Source organism: Lepisma saccharinum, chromosome 5 (genome assembly GCF_977018435.1).
Source record: "Lepisma saccharinum chromosome 5, izLepSacc3.1, whole genome shotgun sequence".
NCBI lineage: Eukaryota > Metazoa > Arthropoda > Insecta > Zygentoma > Lepismatidae > Lepisma > Lepisma saccharinum.
In genome coordinates this window covers 53828384-53852542 of record NC_139233.1, presented here as the reverse complement: position 1 = coordinate 53852542, position 24159 = coordinate 53828384, and the positions used below count along the sequence as shown (strand labels likewise).

The following is a 24159-nucleotide window of genomic DNA, read 5'->3' as shown; positions in this document are numbered from 1 at the left end:
AAAGTACCAATTATTTATATCTTATTCACAGGCTATTGTGGTTAGGGATTTTATAGTTTTGACTTGTACATACTGTCTGCTAATTATCTACCAACTCGTCATCTTCTGTATAAACATAGCCTAAATATCCTGGAAATTATGTAAAGCAAACAGTTTTCATTCATCTGGCAACCAAATTGTATGGTTGAAGTGTATTTTGTGGTTTAATGACAGATATCTTTTTATATTATTTTATGTTACAAGTGAATCTAAGAATATTTTAAAGCAAATCTCTGGTAGATTGGTATGACATAATTGCAATGTAATTCTTATAGTTTTAACACTGTCCACTATTCTAAACAATTTTAATTTGCTACATGAATACTGATATCAGCAAGAGTCTGTAACAGTATTGTCGTCAGAATTAATATCAGTTCACTGTAACATTAACTTATTCCTAAAATTTACCTTTCTGTCTCTGATGCCTGGAAATCTGTTACCTCAGACACAAAATTAGGAGAGTATATATGAATGTATTTGTACTTGACACAAGAAATTGTTTTACACATTTGGCTGGAAAATATATTATTATTCACTATTAAATATGTAAACACCATATTGATTGCTTTTATGACAAGCAACATTTCACATACTTCTCACGTGTCATCATATCCAATGGAATTGGAACAAAAAGCTTGAATTGTGGATTACATAGTTTGCTCAATCAGTTCAAAGCTAGATTATTGTTTGTTGTCAAAATAATGTAATTTATTTGTTAGCAATTGAAGATATTTTCAATGAATGTATTCTATATAATATAAATGAGCACAATGAAAATTCAGCTATTTTACTTTAACAGTTAAAATTCTAATTGTAATTTTTACTACATAGGAAAGCACTGATCCAAGCAAACCTCAAAATGAAGAAACACTAGATCACAGGAAAACAACAAATAAGGTTTCAAATTTGCAGCATTACCAAGCCAAGTGGGAGAGCATGCACGAAGATATTAAAAAGGTAAGTGTTCTACTACATAGTTTGCGAGTGTGAAAACAGATTGAGAAAATTTTGTGGTGCAATTTCAGTGTAAAGGATTGAAGTTACTTTGTTTTGCATAAAAATAAATTTAAAATTTTAATGAAAGATTATCCTTTTGATTTATGCATTTTTGTAGACTTGCTTCTATTAGCTGTTTACACAGTTATTGATAAATTCTTATAAAATATCGATTTGTTTAATATTAAAGCTGAGTAAACCCTAATACCAATTTATCCATATTGGCTGATATGTATTGGGGTCAGTATCAGAAAGTATGCACAGATCTTTAATTCTACTCTGAAACTCTGAAATAATGTCTAAAATATTTCAGTATCAGCCTATATCAGTGGTATCATTATTTGGAAATACCACTTCAATTTTATTCATTGATACCATCTGATATTTTTCCAAGATTTTGAATAGTTAGTGAAGATGGTAAAATTACAAATGGTGCTTTTGTGAAGCCTCAGTATCCTGCAAAATAGACAATTTTCATGACTTCAGTATCAATATTGTGATCCAAAATTGGATTTTCTGATTAAATGGAACCTATTTTAATATAAATGTATATTTAATATATTCATTAATTTTTCTACAATGATTGTCATAATGAAGGTGCCGTAAACATAATGAGATAATTAATGTTTTCCAGATTAAACTAAAGCAAATGAATATAGAGCTGGAAAGTCTTGGAAATGTGACCTTCTCTGAAGAAGATGTGAAAAGTAAATTTGGTGAGGAGTGTAAAAAGTTGTTGGATATGTTTGCTTGCCATAATGTTTTTAGGTGAGTAAAGTTTAATTTTTCTATTTATTATCTCACACAACAAAAGAAGGGATTGTGATCTTTTAACATACATCAAAACCATATGTATAACTAGAAGAGGGTGGGGTGAGGGTCCAGATTAACCTAACACAATGGACCCCACCAGAAATTATCTTCGAACATTGGAATTTCATTTCACATGTGAATAATTTGTACATGAGAATTGATCAACTTGGACCTGTCCTCAAAAATAAACTAGTAATACTAATGACTAAAACTATGTAATGTCTTCAAAAGGTTTTTTTTTAGTTGTAAGTCCACTTTATGCATGGATAGGCTATCAGGACTGAACCTACAGTTCAAAGTGGGATCCAAAATAGTGTCTCTCTCCACAAGGTATCAAACCTGGGACCCCTTGATTACAAGGTGGTGATGTTTCCACTACATCAGGGAGGACTAAAAGTTAATTTACCTTTTGTTGAAAAGCCTTGCATGGTTGGGAATTGTGGAGAAACAGGTTTCTTAAAAAAGTTTTTCAAGTATTATTTAATATCAAGTAATGAAAGATACAAAAGTTAAGTTGTAGTTAAAAGTGAAAAATAGGATGATGTAAAAAGTTTCTGCCAGAGGAACTGACACTAAATACAAATACATTCAAACACAATGTACAGCAAAGACATGTTTTGATGGATTTAAACAGAGAAATAAAGAAAAAAGCTTAAAGTCCCTGAAATTGCATAAAGCACTCCCTCAATCTAGGAAACTGAGAACATTTTACAAATTGCTGCATACTGTTGGCCACAACTTCCTTTCACATACTTTTGCTTACTGATTGAGTTTAATACAGCAAAACATAATGGTCATGAATATCATATCAAATTTTGTGTTTCCAACTAGCATGTCATCATGCATTCCCATTATTATAGTTAATCTAATGGTTTAAATACACTATTTTATAGATAGTCTCCCATCAAAATCAAGAAATCCTTAGTAATTCTATTATCAGTTGTGAATAGATGCATTTATGTAAATACATTTATTTTAATAACAATTTTGAATGTTCACAGAGAACTAGGTGTCAAAGAATGTAAGGTGGATAGGATTACACGTGTTGTGAACAAAAGTTTGGAAATGCAATTTAGAGAAATGCAGTGTGCTGAAGTCTCCAGTAAGACATCCCAGCCAACTTTTCTGTTACTTGCTAGTCCAGTAGGTGCAGAAGAACTGTGGAAGTGGCCATTTGAATTAATTGAAAATGGACTAGGTATGGAAGAGGTAAGTTTTAGCATTTACTATTATAAGATAATGCACTGAATGACAATAATAATAATTTTTATTGTAGAAACATATGAGAACATCACATGTATTACAATCGTCAGAAATATAACCTAGCCTTATACTAATAAAGTATATATAGATCTTACAAACAAACATCCCAACAGCATTTTAGAAACGTAACACCACTTACATAAATTTAGTAGTTAACATTATTATCTTGCAAGCATAACTATTTTACCTAACAAAATTAATTTTAAAGAATTCTTCTACCCTATATATACAATTATCAGTCAATATTTTTTGCAGTTTTCTTTTGAATTTTAAAAAGGGCAGTTGCCTTAAAGACAGAGGGAGAGCATTGTGAAACTTAACTGACATGTAGTAAAAGGTTTTTTGTATCTTGTTGTAATTACATCTAAACAATCCTAAACAATCCCTATTTCTGGTTTGATAGGTATGTGAACACCCTAACTCCTCATAAATGTGAATGTTTTCTTCTACAGGGAGGTTATTGCATCATGCCACCGCAAGAGCTTCGGCCGCTTGCCGGCCCAGTCATGCAACAGGTGCCGGCAAATTGCGTAACAGATAGCCCGTTACACAAACCGCTTGTTTTGTAATGTTTCCACTTTTCACAATTATAGTTACAATTACAACTTAAATAAGCACGTACCTTGCCGCAAGGATGCTGGAAAAGGTGTCCTCTAAAATACAAATATTTCTGGCACTTTATTTCTGCCCATATCGCTTCTGACAGCAATGACTCGTCCAACATAAAGGATTCAATTTTTCATTCTTGTCTTGCCTTCGAATAAACAAAACCGTGACTCTTATTTTGCAGATAACACAAGATTAATCCTTTTGAACACTAGAGTCAGTGGCGTGCCCAAGATTTTCGAGGGGGGAGGTTACGTATACATTATTATGCAAAACGAAAGCGCAGATAAACGAATTATTTAACAGTGTCAATTAATTTTAACGTGTGAATATTTTTGAAGTAAAGTAGCGATCATACACTGTGTGCGTTTTTCTTTCTGAGAGCGCCATTTGAAATAAGCACTTTTCCCCTTATGCTACTATGGGATAAACTGAATATAAAAGGCTATAACTGCTCAACAACTGCATCTTTTTAAGAAATTTAAATTCTAAATGTAAGAATGAACAAAAAGCAACATTTTATGTAAATTCCGACAATTGTGAGTCCAGGGGGAAACGGGGGCCAAATCCCAAAGTTCTATTTTCCCCGTAATTACGCAAAATTTCTGAACGTCGTAATTTCCATATTTTTTTTTCTTCAAAGTTGCGGCAGGAGCATTACATATCCTCATAGAGTAGTCTTTTGTTGTGCTTCCCTCAAAATTTGGTCCATCCAGTGTCTATAGAGCCGACGCTAGAAGCGAAATTCCTCAGATGTCGCAAGAGCGTCAGCGGCTTATCGGAGTAGTGGTAAGCCGCGAGAAGCCTCTCGATACTACGCGAATGCGACAGCTGTCGGCTACCAGTTGTTTAGACGTGTTCACTTCGGTTTGCGTTTATCAGTACTCGTGTTGTTTATACTGTGTTATTGGTGTGCTATTCAGTGCTAGTGCTTTATCGTGTGTTAATTGTTATTCATTCATTAGTTATGCCGCCAAACAAATATAGCCTTGAACAAAGAGTTTTTATGTACGATACTTACGTGAAAACGAACTCTTGCAGAAAAGTAGTCAGGCGATTCGCAAGAAGATTTCCTGGCAATCCTGTTCCGGACAGACATACTGTTTACAACCTCGTTAAAAGATTACGAGAGACAGGATCTCTTGAACCTAAGAAACGTGTTTCCAGACGACGTGTTCTTACGGAAGAAAAGCTAGACGAAATTGGTGAACGACTTGAACATACTCCAAAAAAATCCCTCCGTCGGCTTGCTCAGGAAACAGGCATTTCAAAATCCTCAGCACGAAATGCCATTAAATTACTTAGATTAAAACCCTACAAAATTACAGTGGTTCATGAATTGCAACCGCGCGATCACGCGACTAGAGTTCGATTCTGTAACTGGATGCTGGATAATATTGTTGCTGGCAGAGTAAATCCAGAATTAATCATATTTTCAGACGAAGCTTGGTTCGAATTGAATGGCCGAGTTATTTCACAAAACAATCGCTATTGGAGCGCAGAAAAACCTGACCTTGTGCATGAAGTTCCGCTCCATCCTGCAAAAATTGGTGTGTGGTGTGGTTTGAATGCGCACAGAATAATAGGGCCTATTTTTTATGAAGGTACTATCAATGGTGAAAGGTATCGAAGAGACATACTACAACCTTTTTTTGAACAATTAACGGACATTGAATGCCAGCAGTCATTTTTTCAGCAGGACTCTGCTACTGCTCACACTGCTTATGAATCACTTAATTTTATTGCCGAGATTTTTGAGGACAGAATTATCAGTACTGAGTTGTGGCCCTCTCGTAGCCCCGATCTTACTCCTTGTGATTATTATTTATGGGGAACATTAAAAAACAAAGCGTATCAGAATAACCCGCGTACAATAGAGGATTTAAAAGAAAATATAAGAAGAGAAATTGCCAGAATCACACCTGAGGAGCTTATGGATGTTCAGAGGAATTTCATACGCAGATGCCGGAAATGTATTGGTGTTGAAGGAGGTCATTTTCAACATCATTTATAACACAGAAGGTTAGTGATCATCATTATTATTAGTTTTAAATATAATTTTACACTTTCGGTTTGCTTTATGCGCCGCGATGCTGTCTTCCCTTTCTGTCAACCGAGGATAAAGTAGAGATGTCTAAGAAAGATTAGATGTCTGAAATAAGGTTGTAATTGTAACTGTAATTGTGAAAAGTGGAAACATTACAAAACAAGCGGTTTCTGTTACGGACTATCTGTTACGCAATTTGGCGGCACCTGATGCATGACAAGGCCGGTAAGCGGCCGACGCTCTCGCGGTGTCTAAGAAAGATTACATGTCAAAAATAAAGTGCCAGAAATATTTGTATTTTAGAGGACACCTTTTCCAGCATCCTTACGACAAGGTACGTGCTTATTTAAGTTGTAATTGTAACTATAATTGTGAAAAGTGGAAACATTACAAAACAAGCGGTTTGTGTAACGGGCTATCTGTTACGCAATTTGCCGGCACCTGTTGCATGACTGAGCCGGCAAGCGGCCGAAGCTCTTGCGGTGGCATGCTGCAATAACCTCCCTGTATATAGAGTAGTCATTGGAATACAAAGATAGCAGGAGCTGTCACACTACCTAGTCTAACAAAACTTAACTTACAGTGGCCACGGCTTAGAAGACCACACATTAATCTTACACATATCTTTTGCAATTTTAATAACATTTTTATTGAAGGCTGATGACCCCAAAGTAAGGTACCATAGCTTAAGTGACCTTGTATCTGTGCATAATAAACAGTTTTTAGAACCTTCAAGCTTACACACAATCTTAACCTATGCATTAAATAAACCCCTTTGCTAACTCTGGATTCAACTCTACTGATATGATCCTCCCATTCCAAATGATGATCTATTAAGAATCCCAAAAAGGTGACAGAATTCTTTTCATGCTCTGTATTATGATTATTACTATTAAATGTAAGTTCCAAGTTTTGAATCTTATCAGTGTTTATACAAAGCAAGTTAGCAATACACCAGTCCAGAACAATATCGGAAGTAGATTTTAATGAGGACCTTAAAAGATAATTAGAATCTGAGTTCAAACAGATATTGATATCATCAGCAAATAGGTAACTACTGACCAAGGGTGTTGAAATGTTATATGGCAAATCATTTATGTAAATAATAAAAAGAATAGGACCCAGAATAGATCCTTGAGACACTCCATGTTTAACAGATAACAAGTTTGACTCCTTTTCTTCAAAAACTACTCTCTGAGATCTCCCACTTAAATATGATTGCAAAAGTGACAGCGCTCCATCCTCAAAAAAATAAAATCTTTACTCTTTTAGCAGAAGAGAGTGAGATACAGTATTGAATGCTTTGGACAAATCATAGAGTTTCACATTAACAACTTTCTTACTGTCTAACCCTAATATACAATTTTTCAAGAATGAGACAGCAGCCTTAACAGTACCTAGCCCAGTTCTATAGCCAAATTGAGCGTTACTAAATAACTTATTTTGTTCAAAATAATCAACAGTCTGATTATTTAGGACAATCTCAAAAACTTTTGATACGACTGGAACCAACGAAATAGGTCTGTAACTATCAGGAAAAGACTTATTACCCTTTTTAAATATGGGTAACACTTTTACAAGCTTGAAATCTTCAGGGAAAACACACCCAATAATACATGAATTTATAATATGAGTTACAGGTTCCTTTATAAAATTTACTCCATATTTCAATATGATGGAGCTTAAGTTATAACTATCCTCACTTCTACTACTACTCATTTTAATGATTGCTCTTTCACTGTCTTTTACTTCAACAAGATGAAAATTAAAAGTAGTGGTAGGTTTTAATAATCCATTTAAATAAAAACTTGAATCATTTTTACTTGAGCAAGATGAAACTTTGTTCAGGATTTCTTCAACTTTATTAATAAAAAAATTGTTGAGTTCAGATGCGCTAAGTTGGTTATTAAAATCTTTTCTGTTCACATGTATGAAATTACTCTCTTTTTTTACAATATCCCACATGGCTTTTGACTTATTACTAGAGTTGTTTATAAAATTATCATTAACCTTAATCCTAGTTTCCCTAACAAATCTATATAATTTCTTCTTAATATTTATATACAGGAGTGGCCACGGTGGCTCAGTTGGTAACGCGTCTGACTACCATGCTAAAGGTCCCGGGTTCGATCCCCGGCCGGTTCAAATCCGGGAACTTTTCTAACAATGGAATCGGCCCCGGCGCCCACCCAGCGTCGAATAACATGGGTACCTGGGGGAAACCCTGGGGGGTAAAGGCGGTCAGGGGCGTGATGCTGATCACATCACCCCCACTCACGACCGGATCAAGAAAGTGTGGGGCATTACCCCCACACCCCCTATACGCCTTCATGGCGTGGTGCTATGCACAGGGGAGTACTTTTTTCTTCTTCTTTACTTTTATTTATATACAGATTCTTCATGCCATTTGAACCAGTACTAATATAATAGTCATAAAAACGTTCACATTCTCCTTTGAGTTCGTCAATTTCTTTACTTCTAACCCTTGTAGGTTTGAGTTTAGTAAGTTTGCCTACAACATACTTTAGAGGAAATGCCCTTTTAGCTAAATTAGACATTTCAGACATTAAAAATTTCACTTTGTCATTTATATTATTTACAGAACAATACATAATTTTTCAGTTAACAAGTGAAAATTCATCGCGAAATTTTAAAATATTTTCCTCTTTCATGAATCCCACCCTTAACTTGCAGTTTTTGGTATCAATTTTAGATGTGACTTTAAGGAAGTTAACCCTAGACTTAAGTAAAACTGCCCAATGATCAGATACAACAGTTTTAACAATTTCGCTTTGAATTAACCCATCCATAACAGTAACTATGTTATCAAGGCAACTTCCACCTCCGAGTTTGGGCCTAGTACTCTCAGTTGTAGTTATAGCTAAATTGAACGAGGAAAATATATTATTTAACATAACACCTTCTAGATTCTTTACTAACCTAAAGTCAATATTGAAATCTCCACATAAAATAATCTTAGCATTAAATGTACACAAATGTTCTAAGAGGTTGTGCATTCTATCAATAAATAATTTAAAATCTTTACACTCAAAATTCGGCCTATATACCGCAACTAAAATAGTGTTTATGTCTACAAGAAAAGATGCCGTAACCTCAAATACCATTTCAATAGACATGCTGTTTACACTGTGGACAGGCCTATGAGAAAAGGTTTTCTTGATGAAAATAGCACATCCTCCATGTTTTCTAGTGGGTCTACAATAACTACTACTCAAGTTGTAGCCCTTAAAACCGTAAAGATCAATTTCACTGGGACGTAGCCAGTGCTAAATTATACATAAGAAATCGGCATTCAATGTAGAGACATAGTCTTCAACAATGGTATATTTATTTGAGAAGCCTTGGATATTCCAGAGAAGAGTTACAATTTCATTCAGCTTATATTGATTATTAAAGCTACTACTAACAACTTCCATAAGCTTCATTTTTGAATTTATTGGATGATCTTCAAGGATATTAGACATAGGCCTATATTGATTATTAAAACTACTAAGACTACTAATAACAACTTCTACCGGCCTGACTTCTGAATTATTTTGATGATCTTTCAGAGTATTAGACATAGGCCTACCTAATAATCTAAAAAGGTATCAGTATTGAAACTTAGAGGGATAGGCTCAGAAGGAGCACACTTATTTGCTAATTCCAATATCTTATCACTAACAAATTTTTTACCTAATCTATTAAGATGCAGACCATGGGCAGTATGAAACCTATTTCCTAGATTACTTATGTCTATGTAAAGAACATTTCTAAAACGCTTACATATGTTGTACATTTCACTATCTGGTTTGTCTACTTCTCTATCGATGATGGACCACTGCGGCAGATCATGTCGTCGAGGCACGGAGAAGACACACACTTGCCTGGCACTTCGAAGTTCCTGAAGTTTACTTCTTAGGGAAAACAGAAGATCCTTGGTTTCATTTCTGGTGACATCATTTGTTCCTGCCAACAGAACTGGAATGTCAACTAAGCTGTTTACTAATGCCTCAGCTGTAGCATCACAGAATTTTGCCCCAGGCTTTACAATACTTGTAATTTTATGATGACTATCTCTTAAGATATTGGAATAAATGCCTCTTCCCTGACTATCGGAATATATGCAAATGCTCATAGGCCTAGTTTTGTTCCTAGACTGTACTCCGATTTTTTCACTCAGAGATTAGTGGGCAAATCTGACAGAAGCTCAAATCTATTTTTTAGAACTAGAAACTTCTTATTGTTAAAAAAAAATGATTGTTCTTTCTGGCTTTATAGCGGACAGTTTCCCATTGTCTTGGACTTACTTACTTTGGAGTGGTAAGCTTACCTTCATTTTCCACTTGAAAAGTAGTGTTCTTCCTTTAACTCTTCAGAACTCGTAAGTAATTTTCCAATATTTCAACAATCTTCATTAGAGATGCTTCATTATTTTAACTAGCGTAATCGGTCGCCATCTTGCCGGTTTGGGTGGCATCGCGGACAATTCCACTCCACATTTTCATCTGGTAAATCATTCTCATCTACTCCAACACATCGAGAATGGTTCCATTTGTCACAGTTATCACAAATTATACCATTCCTCACTATTTTACAACACTTGGCACACCTAATATCTGACACAACTACGTTGACTGGCTCCATTGAAGGGCTTGGGTGTAAAACATGGTAAGTGACATTTTGATCATTTCTGAGTTGATTAAGAAAAAAGGCTATTAGAAGCTATATTATAGATAAATTGTTTTGTGTTGTTTTTACTCATTTCAGAAGGTTTCACTGAGTCCAATGCAAATTGTATGACACGTCAATTTCACTTCAAAATTGAAGGATAGCACATTGTAACTCAAAAATGACCAAAATGTCACTTGCCATGTTTTACACACGAGCCCTTCAATTAGTTCCAATGATTCTCCACCACAAATTAAGCCAACTTTAATGAACACCATTTTTGTAGGTAATTTTGGAGGCTCCGTGGTTCTTTTGAACTAAATCTTCACCTGATACTTCTTTAAGTCCTTTAGTTGCACTCCTCTGAAAAATGTACAATTGAGGTTCTACCATATTTCTTTTCACTCTTCCCATTCTTCAATTACTCTAAAAGCCATTACTCTTAAGAGATTTCACAACAGTTAAAAATACGTAATTCTGAATGCAAACTATGGATAAATATAATTATTAACATGTGTTGTCTATGCTTTAAGGGTGGAGACGTTTCTGTAACCAATTGTATAGTGCTAGCTGACCTAAAGTGGTTTGATGCCTTGTCAAAATGCAGTGTTCAGACAATCTTGGAGACACCTAGCTTCAAAAGGAGAAGGGTTGTTGTGATTGTGAAACTTCTTCCGACAACCATGCATCTTAAGTAAGTTTGCATATATATATAAACCCAAGTAAGTAGCAAAAATTAGGAAATGTTGCAGTTGGTGACAATTATCTTGGTTGTAATGTAATTCAAACGGAAACCCCCAGAAGTGTTCAATGTTGGAGCAAAGTGAGGTTCTAGGTTGCATGTCATTTATGGCCTTTCTTGGTAGCAGAGAGGTACAGCTGATAACAATGGATAATATTCAGTGAACAACTTCCCCCACAATTCATTGCACGAAATCATGCCCACTATCATACAAGGCTCATTAAATATATGACCGGAAATATGTTGTAACAAATATTTATTACAAGCACCAAAAGAACTACAGTACTATCTTTCAACATAGTACCCCCTAGTTCAATGCACCTACGCCAGTGCTTAAGGGCACTGATTCCACAGGAAAAAAATATTTTGGACGCATGCGTAACCACTCATGCACCGCTGACTGGACTTTGTCGTCATTCTGGAACCTCGATCCACTTAGTGCGTCTTTCAGTGAGCCAAAGGTGTGGAAATCGGAAGGTGCGAGATTGGGTGAATATGGAGGGTGGGGTAGTAAGCACTCAAACTTTAGGTCCTTGATGGTAGACAATGTGACATTGGCAGTGTGTCTCGTCTCGCATTGTCCTGGAGCAAAAGGACACCAGTGGACACCAGACCATGTCATCTCTGCAGGATGACTGGTTTCAGTTTTTCATGCAAAAGGTTGGAGTACGTGGTACTGTTTACATTATGACCTCTGGACATGTAATGTTCAAGAATTGGCCCTTGTGGTCCCAAAACAAAGTTAACATGACCTTTCCGGCACTCTGTTGAACATCACCTTCTTCGGTCTGGGAGACAAAAAATGTCGCCATTCCATTGTTGTCCTCTTACGTTCTGGTTCATAGAAATGAACTAAACTCTCATCTCCAGTGACAATACAATAAAGAAATGCCTCACTGTCAGCTTCATAATGGCACAAAAGCTCCTTGCACAGATCAACACGTCTCTCCTTCATTTCCAGTGTCAAATGTTTCGGAACCCACCTCGCACACACTTTCCTCAACCTCAGTATGTCATGACTGATATGGTGGGCTGATCATACACTTATTTCCATCTGGGAAGCAATTTCACTGACAGTAATATGCCGGTTCTCCCGTATCAAGTCCTCCACTTGAGCAATGTTGCTTTACGTGAGTGAAGGAGGGTTGACCTTGAATATTTTGGATTTGAGGTAACCCCAAAGGAAAAAGTCAGGAGCCGACAAATCGGGTGAATGGACAAGCCACGGAATATCGCCGAATTTGCTGATGAGAGGACCATGAAATGCGAGTCTAAGCACATCCATAGACATTCTGGCAGTATAGCTAGTTGCACCATCTTGCTGAAAGAGTGTTTCTTCATCTGGGTCATAGTCATCGAGGACAGGCAGGATAAAGGTTACCAATATGTCAGCATAACGTCATGGGCAGATTTACTCTGAGACTCCGACAATGTGTGCAAAACCAAGGATGCCATCTTACTGACACCATATTAAAAAAATTGAACATTTTTCAAGTACACTAGCAATTTCAACTCATGTACAGTACATTCATGTTCAAAAATTAACTAATATTTGCTTTCTCTATTTTCTGTGATTTTTTTTAAATCTTCCCGTTTGACTGCCTCACCCTATATTTCCAGCAAACAAATCAGATTCTGTGTTGAAAATATGCCAGGTAGGCATTGTGTATGTGGCTTTTGCGAAGGTGATAATCATTATCATGATCATATGAGGAATGTTTATCTGTAAAATATTGCAAATTTTCTCGTAAAAATGCTTCTTATACACTTTTATCAACATTCATCAATCTGTTAGCCGTACTTCATGATTTTTTTTCCCCAAAGTGTACTGTGTGATGACATCAAGTTGAATATCATCCATGCTTTTCACGCCTCAAACTTGGCTGGTGGGTTACAAAGTTAACTAGATCTCTTTATATTAATTTATATCAATAATACAAACAATGCACTGCATTTACCAGTATGTAAAGGTTGATGACTTGAAACAGGAGCCATATCTTTGTATATTTGAGAGTGAAATGATGGGCAAAACCTTTTGATTTGCATATGAAGCAGCATATTGTGATGAAGTTGCTTGTGAAAAAAAAAACATGAAAATAGTAGACATTTACAGAACATTTGAAACACAGCACAGTGATGGAACAATCAGCTACAGTAAAACACTGGAATGATGCAAGCATTTTGTATGTGAGTGCGTGTTCATGATGACATTTCCTGCTGTGGTGGATGCAAATCCACAACAGTCATTCCTATAGACATTCAATGTGTATGTTTTTGTACTCTGTCCTATGCTTATGCATTATAAATACAGAATTAAGTAAATGTGAAAACATAATTCTATAATTTGTGCTTACTGTTTATTTAGGGCTCAGAAGAATTCCAGTTCTTCATCACGATTGCCCCCTGAAGGGTGTGACACATTTTATATTGGAAACATTAAAGGTGTTGTTCCCCAAGTGGTTGTGGAGTATCACTATGTTATACAGGTAATTACCTTTTGATTGAATTAATAAGTACACAGATCTATAAATTATTAGAAACTTAATATGGAAATTAAGGTGATTCTTTCTATTTCATGTATTTCTGATTATGTAATAGTAATGCACATAGTAAGCCCATTACTAACCATTATGAATGAAAATGTAAGTAAGGGTTTGAAGGGTTCAGACATGCCTTTTTTAATTTATAATGGTTAGTATGCCACTTGCATGATGTAATTAATAAATGTAATGATTCTATTTACATGAGGGTTTATTAAAAATTAAATATTTATATTTATTTGTAACTAATAATGTAAATTTGGTTGTTTTTACTAACTTCCCGCTATTATAACTTTGTTATCTCTGGAATATGAAACTCATTTCTTTTATTTAAGGTACCCCTCACTGAGTACTACGAGGGTTGTTCAGAAAGTTCTAAGAATCAATCAAAGATGGCATTGCAATCGGAACAAAAGCATGTGCATAAGAAGGCCACATCTGTTCTGAAAGTGCAGGGAAAATGCTATCAAAATGACTCCTTTCGTGTCCCAAACAGGCCCGTAGCTAGAGGGGGGGCAGGGGGGGCAACTGCCCCCCCTGAGACCATGCTTTGCCCCCCCTGTGAAAAATATAGAACACATTCCTATCTGGAATTCTCACTGTTCTTTACAATTATATCCTATATTGCTCTAGGAACTTAACAATGACACTTATGGATTTGGTGATTCATTAAGGAACGTGTGTTGGATTCCATAATGTCGTACCAGAATTGGGAAAAAAAAATCTTTCCAGATTCAGATTTCGGAAAGTGATTTCACGATTTTCAGTATCTAGACATTCTGAGTGGCCTTATATTATTAAAGATGCGTAATGTGTTTGGATATGTTTTCTTGAATGTATTTCTATGGAGTTTGAACTGCTCAATTTTTTGTTTCCCACATCTACCTTTTGCTAATAGTGATGCATGTGGTAGAGAGAGGGAGAGAGAGAGAGAGTGGATACTTTATGAAATTGATTTAGGGGCACTCATAAACAACATCCATGCCCAGGCTGAGGTTTGCACAGCGACCGACCCCTGACGTCGCAGTGCGTTGTATAGCCACCCCACCATGGAAGTCGGCTAGTGAAAGATGTAGGACAGATTACTGGGTCAGTTATCAAACATGACGAAAATGTGATAGTGTTTCACATTTATTATTTCTGTTAGAAAGCAATAAAAATTGTGGTGTGATGTCGGTTACACCAGGTATCTTTTGGAGTGTAAATAGAAAAGGTTCTAGGAAAGTTTTGCAATACACCTCTCATTTTCAAAATCTTTGAAAATACTTTCCACCACTTCTTCAATCTTCAAAACCATTCGTCGAACCAACTCTTCCATATTTCCTGAGGGAAGTGGGTACACTCGTCATCCCACGGCCTTAGAAGTTTCTCTTCATTGGAAAACCTATTCCTTTTAGCCTGTTATTGACGTGAGGAAACAGTGCAGAGTCGCATGGCGAGGTCTGCACCATACGGAGGATGCTCCAGCACTTTCAGTCCCGTAGGTGCCAAATACTTGATGCCAACTAAGCGTCTGCCTTCGAGCGTGGACGAGTGTTTTTGAGAGCTTGAACTACTTGGGCAGGCACTCCTCGGTGTACCACTTTGCGGTGACGGTCTTCTGTGTTAATAGCACCACGTGCTCCACAAGTCCACTTACAGTAAAGGCGACCACCATCCTCTTCTTTACTGATCGAGATTCTTGCACAGACCTTCTGATTAGGAGGGGCAAAAGCCTTGATGCAAGTTCAGTCGGGAAAGAAAATCCTCATTTTATTCTCTGTTTAGTTTCATTTAATTGGTGGGTATATATAATGCAGTAACATAGAGGCACCATAACGAATAAATAAATTATCTATGAAATATGCTGCCCTCCTTTTCCTTCAAATAATTGTGTTCATACATTTAAAACAAAATAGTTTAGCAGTAAGAGTGTGAAGTACTTAGTTTTAACTTCCTTCTCTGGTAATTTACAATGCATTAGAGAAAATAATAAAATAGCGAGCGAAGCGAGCAAGAAATCTTTTACATCCAAATTTTTGAAAACTGAAAACAATATTGATTTAATATGGCACTAAAAATTCCATGGGGCGCCATGGCATTCTCTTTTACATTTTTTTTTTTCATTTAGATCGTTCGGCACTCAAGGCCAACTCTCGCCTCCCACTAGCTACGGCTCTGAACTTGACAAAACTGCAATAAAAGCAGAAAATTTTACGAATTGTATTTTTATCTCTATAAAATTTGATATCGAGGGGGCAATTGTGTCCCCCTGCAGGTGCTCTTGGCCGCCTGGAAGAAATAATTTAAGAAAGAGTATCTTGAGTATCATTTTGTCCTGTTACTCTTAGATTCTCCTAGTCTTGCTTTCTTCAACCTCAATGTTTGTCCCCGTAGAATTGATTTCTGTCCAAGGTTGGGGAGGGGCAATGCCCTGTGGTTGCGCCACTGCACCCTCTTCCCCCGTAGTGCTTTGAACTTTAATCGCTTGAAAATACTTGATTTTCTTTAAGAGTCTAATGTCGTCTAATATCGATGATAAGATTCCTCTACACTAAATTTCTAGGTGAAAGTATAATAATGTAGGGACATGGAAAGGGGAGGGGGCAAAGCCACCACTCCCCCTTAGAAATCAAATGTCAACCTAAAATAATATATTTAACATGTGTAATTTGATTTTTCATAGTAATTTACATTAATGCGATGATTTCAAATTCAAATGGTGTTTTTGGGGGGCAAATATGATAAGCAACATGGGTGTGTGATATGATAAATGTATTTTATAAAGGAAAGGGTAAGTGTTGACTTCCTGTTGGCATGCTATCATTTCCATAGTATTCTATTGCTTTTAGAATTTTTAGCGGCAGTAAAAATAAATGCCATTTGCAACCGTGAAGCTAATTGGGATTGCATACATTAAGGATGGCAGATGATGCCATTTTTCGATGGCTTGTATTGTAGCATCGAAACAAGAACTGGACGAGCAAATATAAGAAACGTTGTTCGCCTTGATGTCCTCTACACACTGTGAAAATTGCCCTGCGTATATAGGTTCAAGAAAATGATGCTGCGTTGCCAGAGGTCCTGGATTCGAATCCCGGTTTGGGCATGGATGTTTGTGTTTGTCCAAAAATGTAAAAAATGACAACATGAGAGAAAGTGAATAACAGGGCATACTACCGCTTAGGGGTATTCCTTTAAAAAATAAGAAAAGTCGGTACGGCGTTTGTATGCCACGTGGGAGACCGGGGTTCAATTCCTGGGGTGGGTGATCTAAGATCGGAATTTTTCCGGTCTTGTCCGGCATAAAACAGCTCTGGGGCTCATCAGCCTCAAATCAATGGGTCCCTGGGGGTAACTCTGGGGAGTAAAGGCTGCCGGAGCATGGTGCTGATCACATCACCTTCAATGTGTGGGGATCTATCCCCACAGCCCCTAAATGTGTCTTCATGGCACAGTGCTATATACAGGAGACCTTGCCTTTTTTATAACCTAATTTTTTGCCAAAACATTCTGTCAACTCTTCTGCTGTGGAGTGGATTTTCCTAATTTTACTCATCTTAAGCCATTCTGTTTTTCACAGAAACCAGTATCAGTATTAAAAAAAACTGATATTTGGGGTTTGTACGCTTTGGTGGTGACAGGTATCCGTGAGACCTCACGCAGCAAGGATGGAGTAAGGTGAAGGAGGCCCCTTATACACTGTATAGTTGATTTCATATTATAGTCATAGAGGAACATTTTTATTATAATGTAAAGAGGATACAAAATTCCCCTGTATGCAACTTAGTATGAAATGACACCGTAATTCAAGAAGTCATTGATCAATCAAGGGGTTCCCATTTGTTTGTCGGGTGTCAAAGAAATGTGTTTTCAACAATAAAATAATACAATTCACACAATATTTTGAAAAAATTGGTTAACGTAACCAGTAAGCCAACATTTTCTGTAGTGATATAAGAGTCTCCCCCTTTGAAGCAAATAGGATCCGTGGTAGTCCTAAGAGACCCATGTGTTAATGTACAAAAAATGTAACAGACGTTGTACGTTACAAATTTTTACAGTATCCATCAAAGTGTAGATAATATGTAACCACTATTATTCACTTTATTTGATTTTTATTGCTTAACACAACACATTGGTGTTATTGAATTCTTGTTAGATCCGTTTATACGTAAATATCTTGCATACTGGAAACTAGAGGCAAAACTTATGAAGCACGATTTATAAAGTTGTTACGTGTTAATCGACTATTAACATTATCGACCTGCAATCTAGTTGCCTCAGATTCGATTTTCGGTGGCAGCACACTTAAATTTCAAGTAGATACAGTCCGGATTAGCCTATTTATCTTAAAATTTTATCCATATTTGATGTTACACTTTATATTCTTTTGTTCGTTGGAGTTTCACAATATCATCCCTTTCCCGGTTAGTAATTGCTTTGTATGGGGGGGGGGGAACGTGTCCTCCTATGTACCCCACTATATCTGCCAATGCGAAATAATATATTAAAAAATTGCCCCCTCAAGAATTGACTTTGCCCCCCCTACTAAAAATTCCTAGCTACGGGCCTGGTCCCAAAAAACTGATGCCATCACCTTGCCTGCCGACGCAACCCCCTTTGCCTTCTTTGGTGACGGGGAATCTGCACTGCTTGGACTGCTCTTTTGTCTCAGGCGTGTAGTGATGAACCCAAGTTTCGTTAGTGACGTAACACTGCAGAAACTCTTGAGGATTCCTCTGGAAAAGCGCCAAACATTCAGTGGAAGTCACTGTGCGAAGAACGCGTTCTTGCTCCGGTGTGAGCAGGTGCGGCACCTATCTCGCCGAAAGCTTCCTCATGCCCAACTCTTCAGTGAGAATGTGGTGTACTCGGTCCACTGAGATGCCTACTTCATGAGCTATCTCCCGCACTTTCAATCTTCGGTCAGCCAGCACCATATCATGGACTTTATACATTGTTTCTGGTGTTATGGTGGACATCCACTGCGGGGGTCATCTTCAACACTGACCCATCCAAGCTTGAACAGCGTCGTCCACTTGCTAACAGTGGCAAATGATGGGGCAGAGTCTCCCAACACTGTGTTCAATTCGGCTTTGATGGCTGTCGCATTTAATCCCTTCTTCACCAGAAACTTGATGACCACACAAACTTCCAATTGTTCCAAGTTGTCACGTCACTTGCACTTTTCCTCCTTCACGTGCCTATGGAAACCATACTATTGGAAGAGTGTCAATGAAATTTTCGCTGCATGTTCAGAACAGATGTGGCCTTCTAATGCACATGCTTTTGTTCCGACTGCAACGCCATCTCTGACCGATTCTTAGAACTTTCTGAACCACCCTCGTATTTATGCTATAAATATCAATTTTTATTAGATCTCCCACCAGATATACTGGGACTCAAATTTTGAAAAAATGAAAAAAACATTTTCAAAGAGATGCATATAATTAAAATAGAAAACCAGTAAAAGAGCTCAAATATATAATGCTACAACTTTGGATATACAGTTGAACCTGAGTTATACATATGTCAAGGTGAAGAGAAAATAATATGTGTAACTAAGAATTACTTACAAATCAGATTTATATACCATGTCATATCATTATTAAAATACTGAAATTGTATCTATTTTGAGGAACAAGATATACATAATACAGGTTATTTCTGTCATAAAGTGGTACATTAACGAATCTAAAACTTTGATTCTTAAATTCATTAGATTTGCCAGTTTATTAGTGAACACTTTGATACTGAAATACTACAGTAGACACTATATAGGTAGTTTTACTACTCAATTTAAATAGTCATCTAAAATAGCATTTCATTTACTAATGAGACAGTGCAAAGTGTGGTATAAGCGATGCCTAAATCTGCACCTATTTCAGTTTGAGTCTTATGTGGATTAGTGTCCACTTTTTGTATAAATTTTACTTTGTGGTCAAGCGTGTAACTTCTCCTCTTGCTGTTTTCCATGGCCGACCAGTAGCAACTGTCACTTTTGTGACATTGTTGTACAGGGCCGTATTAACCTATGGGCAACTGGGGCAATTGCCCCGGGGGCCCCCACCAAAAGGAAGCTGTGAAGGGCCTCCACCAAAAAAAAAATATTTTAACCACCTGGCTATGCTTGTGAAAAATTACATAAGTTGTATTTTAAAAATAAAAAAAACTTCAATGTTGTCGTATGTCTACACTCTTCTGGATCCAATTGTAGCACATCTCTCAGTCGATCTGTTTGTAGATATCTGAAGCTCAGTATACTTTATATCATGCATTGATTTAGCTGTGGTGTGGAAATAAGGTACACTTATTCAATCAATCAATTCTCAGATACGATTAAGATAATAAATAATCCTACGAAGTACATAACTTTCTTTCGTTAATAACATCGTATTAGAACTGTGAGTTTTTCTAGGGAAAAAAATATGGAGATTCTAGCACTTTCTCAAAAATGAAATTAGTTAAAAACAGGCTTTGTGCTGCTATGGGACAGGATCGCTTATCCAATCTTTGTTTATTAAGCATTGAACATGAACGTCTTCATGAATTGGACTTCGATGATATAGTAGATGAATCTGCAAAAAGGGCAAGAAAAGTGTGTCTTCTATAAGTGTTAAGCCTTTGGAAATTTTCTTGAAGGAAGTGTAGTTACTACAATTTCCACAATGAACCTGCCGGTAATTGTCCAGTAGATGGACCGTGCATATGTAGTGACATATTTACTTTTAATTGCAAATAATATCATTTATAATAAATTATGTACATAAGTACAGTCTACTGCTCAGTTCTCTGTTTCCGTCTGAACCCCCTTAGTATTTACTATATATTGTAGTTACGGTGTTCACTCTTCATAATATACTGTAGACATTTAGACGCAGAATTTTACTGCTGCTATAGTGCTACAATTTTCGTCCTGTAACTTTATTTTACTGTGCTATTCTCCCTGCAAACCTATCTGCGATATGTTCGATTGTGAATGACTACTGATTCTAAAATCAGGTCTACCATTTCAACTGCTGAAAATTGGTGTTTATCATATTGAGCTAATAAAGCTACTAGTCAAAAATAATAAAACATGGGGGGCCCCACTTTTATGTGGATGCATGATTTAATGGAAAGGGGTTAAACCCTGCAACTGCATAACCAGGTGTCTCTGTTGGCATGATGATGTTGTCTCAGCATATTATCACTCTTAGTATGTTATGTTACAGAAAAGCAAATGACAGTGAAAACCTGTGTCACATGTCTAATTTCTGTAGGCTCATAGCATCAAAACGAGGACATAATGAGCACAATGTTACCAAGAAAAGTTGCTCATCTTGATGTCTACTACAAGCTGTGAAAGTCTGTTGATGTTTTATGGTGACACCCTGTATGAACACTGCAATTTATCATTACCTTGGTTTCCTATATTGAAACAATATTTATTCTTAATTCTACACATTTATTGTCATGCTTATTATTCAAAACAAAAAACAGATTTCAATTATGTTTTGAAGAAACGCAAGCAATGTGTTTGTTAATTATAATTATAAAGTTTTTATTATTTTGAAGATATCTGGTGAACACTACTTCCAAACAGGACACAACTTTCAAATAAAAAAAAAAGTTATAGAACATAGCTAGTTTACAGAAAATTCTCTATCTTGCCAGAGATTGTTTTTCATTGAATATACTGCCTTGTGTTTCAGAATCTTTTAACACGACACCAGGAAGACTGTGGTTGGTCTCCCGATATGAAGACTAGCCACATTCGAATAACACTACTAATGCATCCTGAACTTGATACCATGGCACTTAAGGCTTGTGTGGAAAACCATGATTGGAATTTACTCACAGAGTTGAACCTCTCTGCTCGCGGCATTAAGTCCATAAAGTCTATACCAGCTTTGCATAATGTCAAAAAGGTGGATCTCTCATATAATAAGATAATAGCTATTGGCATCATTGAACATTTTCCTTCAGTTAATCATATGTATATGAGTTTCAACTCCATTAGATCTTTTGTGGACTTAAAGGTAAGATTTTAATGACTTTCAATGCAGATTGTAGATTTTTTGCGAATGTACCCCTTATCAGCTGATTATAGCTTTTACTTCATTGTGAGTAGGGTACCACAAGGGCATATCCAGGGGGTGGGTCCAATTTTGAAAATACTATGGTTGATTCATAATACTTCCTGATGAGACATGATGTAGCAGATACAGAACAATTCCCTGAGTGTATGGTTTGTGGATTCTGAAAATAATACCCATTAAAAGTTCTTATGTATCAGCAGGGGTGCCCACAGGGGGGATTATGGTGCAGGCTGCACCATTGAGATTTGGGGGGGGGTTTCCCTTCAAATAATGTAATATTCAACATTACTAAATTTTTCCAAAATATATGTAAAAATTTTACACCTTAAATGCACCATATTTAATCAATTAGATAAAGAAAAGAAAGTGTTTAAGGGCATTATCAAAGGGGAAGGGGGGGGGAGAAATATCAGACTCTTACATATTACACCTTAATTGACACGTGGGTTCTGGAGGTGATTCTGAATTAAACGTTGGGGGACAGTATCCAACTCTAGGTCTTAGATTATGGCATGGAAATTTTGGTGGTAGAATTGAGTATTAATAGAGGCACATATTTTTGGTAAATAAAAAAGCAAAATTTCGGTACAAAAACTGAGTCAATTTCGGGTTCAAAACCGGTAAATAAAATAAAATATCGGTGTTATAGCGGTGAAAAATTGGATGAAAAGTGGTACATAAAAATACACTTTGGTTTTAAAATTGTGAATATAATCCTAAATTTGATTTTAAAATTACACTTATTCCACAGAATTAACATTTCACTTCTAATAGCACATTTATGTAGTTATCAGAGTATTAAGTTTATTTCTCTGTAAAGGAGTCCATTTTTGCTTCTTCAATATTAACAGCAGAATTAATAAATTTTCCAGGAATTGTATAACTCTCAGGATAATTCAGACCTCGGAAGGTGTCACATCGGTGAATAAACCCTGAATTTCGTGTTTAAGAGTTAATTTCGCATTTTGCAGTTCATTTCGCATTATTTCGTGACAAAACATGGTCACAAAATGCATCTCACACCATTCAAAAACATGGAAAATTAACACTACAATGTGATTTTTCAAATTTCGTTTTTTTGTCAAAAACGAAATATGCATGCCCATAAGTATTAAATATAAATGGAGAGATATGAAGCTCTTGATAAAGTGTTAGATTGTGAAGGGATTTCTATAGTGGAGAGAGAGTTCAATCATTAAATTTTGGAAACTGTATTTAGTGATGTTGTATCCACATGTTTTCGACCCCAGACGTGCCAAAAGAGAAGCTGGAAAAGACTGAATATCTGGGGATCCTAAGAAAGTATTGACACACTATTAAATTAATACTCTTGAAAGCCTACAAAGAAATGGATGAAAAAATTTACGTTGGAATAACCTTCGCCACTCCATTTCTCATAAAATTCTAGCTTGATTTGATATTCACATCACCCCCATTTCCATTAAAAATGTTTGAGTTGAATTCAATATGGCAGACAAAAAATGGTGGACCTCTGCTTGATACACCCAACTATGGTTCCCCCTGAGCTTAACATCTTTCTATCATAAATAATTGTAGCTAACATAACTCCTTTACATTTTATAGCGGGTGTTAAGAGATTTTTGACTCACCCTAGTACATTGTAAGGAGGCCTTTATCAGGCAGGCACATAGAAATACATATTATTTTATATTTTGATCCCATTGCAGTCCCAGTTTGATTTTCTCATGTGCATTAGAGTATAGCATGATGCACCAAATATATTTTTTTCACCATTTTTGGCAGACATCTTTTGAGATATTCAAGGTCACGTGACATACCATTGGAAAGCTTGTTCCATTTCCTGCACAACAAACTTTATTTCAGATTCCTAGGCCAAATAGGAGTAGAGTTACAGCACATTTAGTGTATCTAAACGAGCTAAGAAAGGGCAATTTCTGCGAACTTTGACCTTGAATAATTTTACAATTACAAGGCAAACAAGACTCAAAATTTTCATAGTTATTAAGTTCCATGCATAGTTTCAACTCCCCAAATATCAGGAAAATCGGAGATGGTCAGGTTGGGGGCTGTGTTGATTTCGCATGGAATGACTCTTTTACAAAGTATCCTGGCATTTGCATGGCCTGTTCACCCCTAAACTGATTTCTCTAATTTTTCCAGGTCATTGCAAACCCTGAATGTATTTTTAAGGCAGCAATCACGATATATATGCAAATTATTTAGACTGTAATTACCACAGTTTTCTTCACACAAGTAACAAAGCTGGAACAAGTTTTTTTTTTTTTTGCATGTCTTGCAAAAAAAAAAAGTGGCAATGAGCTACAACACCTAGGTATATTGATTGATTGATTGATTTAGTTTATTTTACTTCGCGTTTTGTGCCTCTTGGCTAATTTG

At 36.3% G+C, this 24159-nt stretch overlaps 1 protein-coding gene across 1 annotated transcript in view; it reads left to right on the top strand.

Annotated features, from left to right (window-relative positions):
* The window catches only part of LOC145988377 (leucine-rich repeat-containing protein 9-like), a 66359-nt gene that overhangs the window by 31812 nt on the left and 10388 nt on the right, over positions 1-24159 (top strand). The window contains exons 7-12 of the mRNA XM_083123260.1: positions 871-996; positions 1670-1803; positions 2850-3057; positions 10969-11129; positions 13543-13663; positions 21394-21720. Of these exons, the coding sequence (XP_082979386.1) occupies positions 871-996; positions 1670-1803; positions 2850-3057; positions 10969-11129; positions 13543-13663; positions 21394-21720 (1077 nt within the window). The remainder of the gene's footprint in view (positions 1-870; positions 997-1669; positions 1804-2849; positions 3058-10968; positions 11130-13542; positions 13664-21393; positions 21721-24159) is intronic.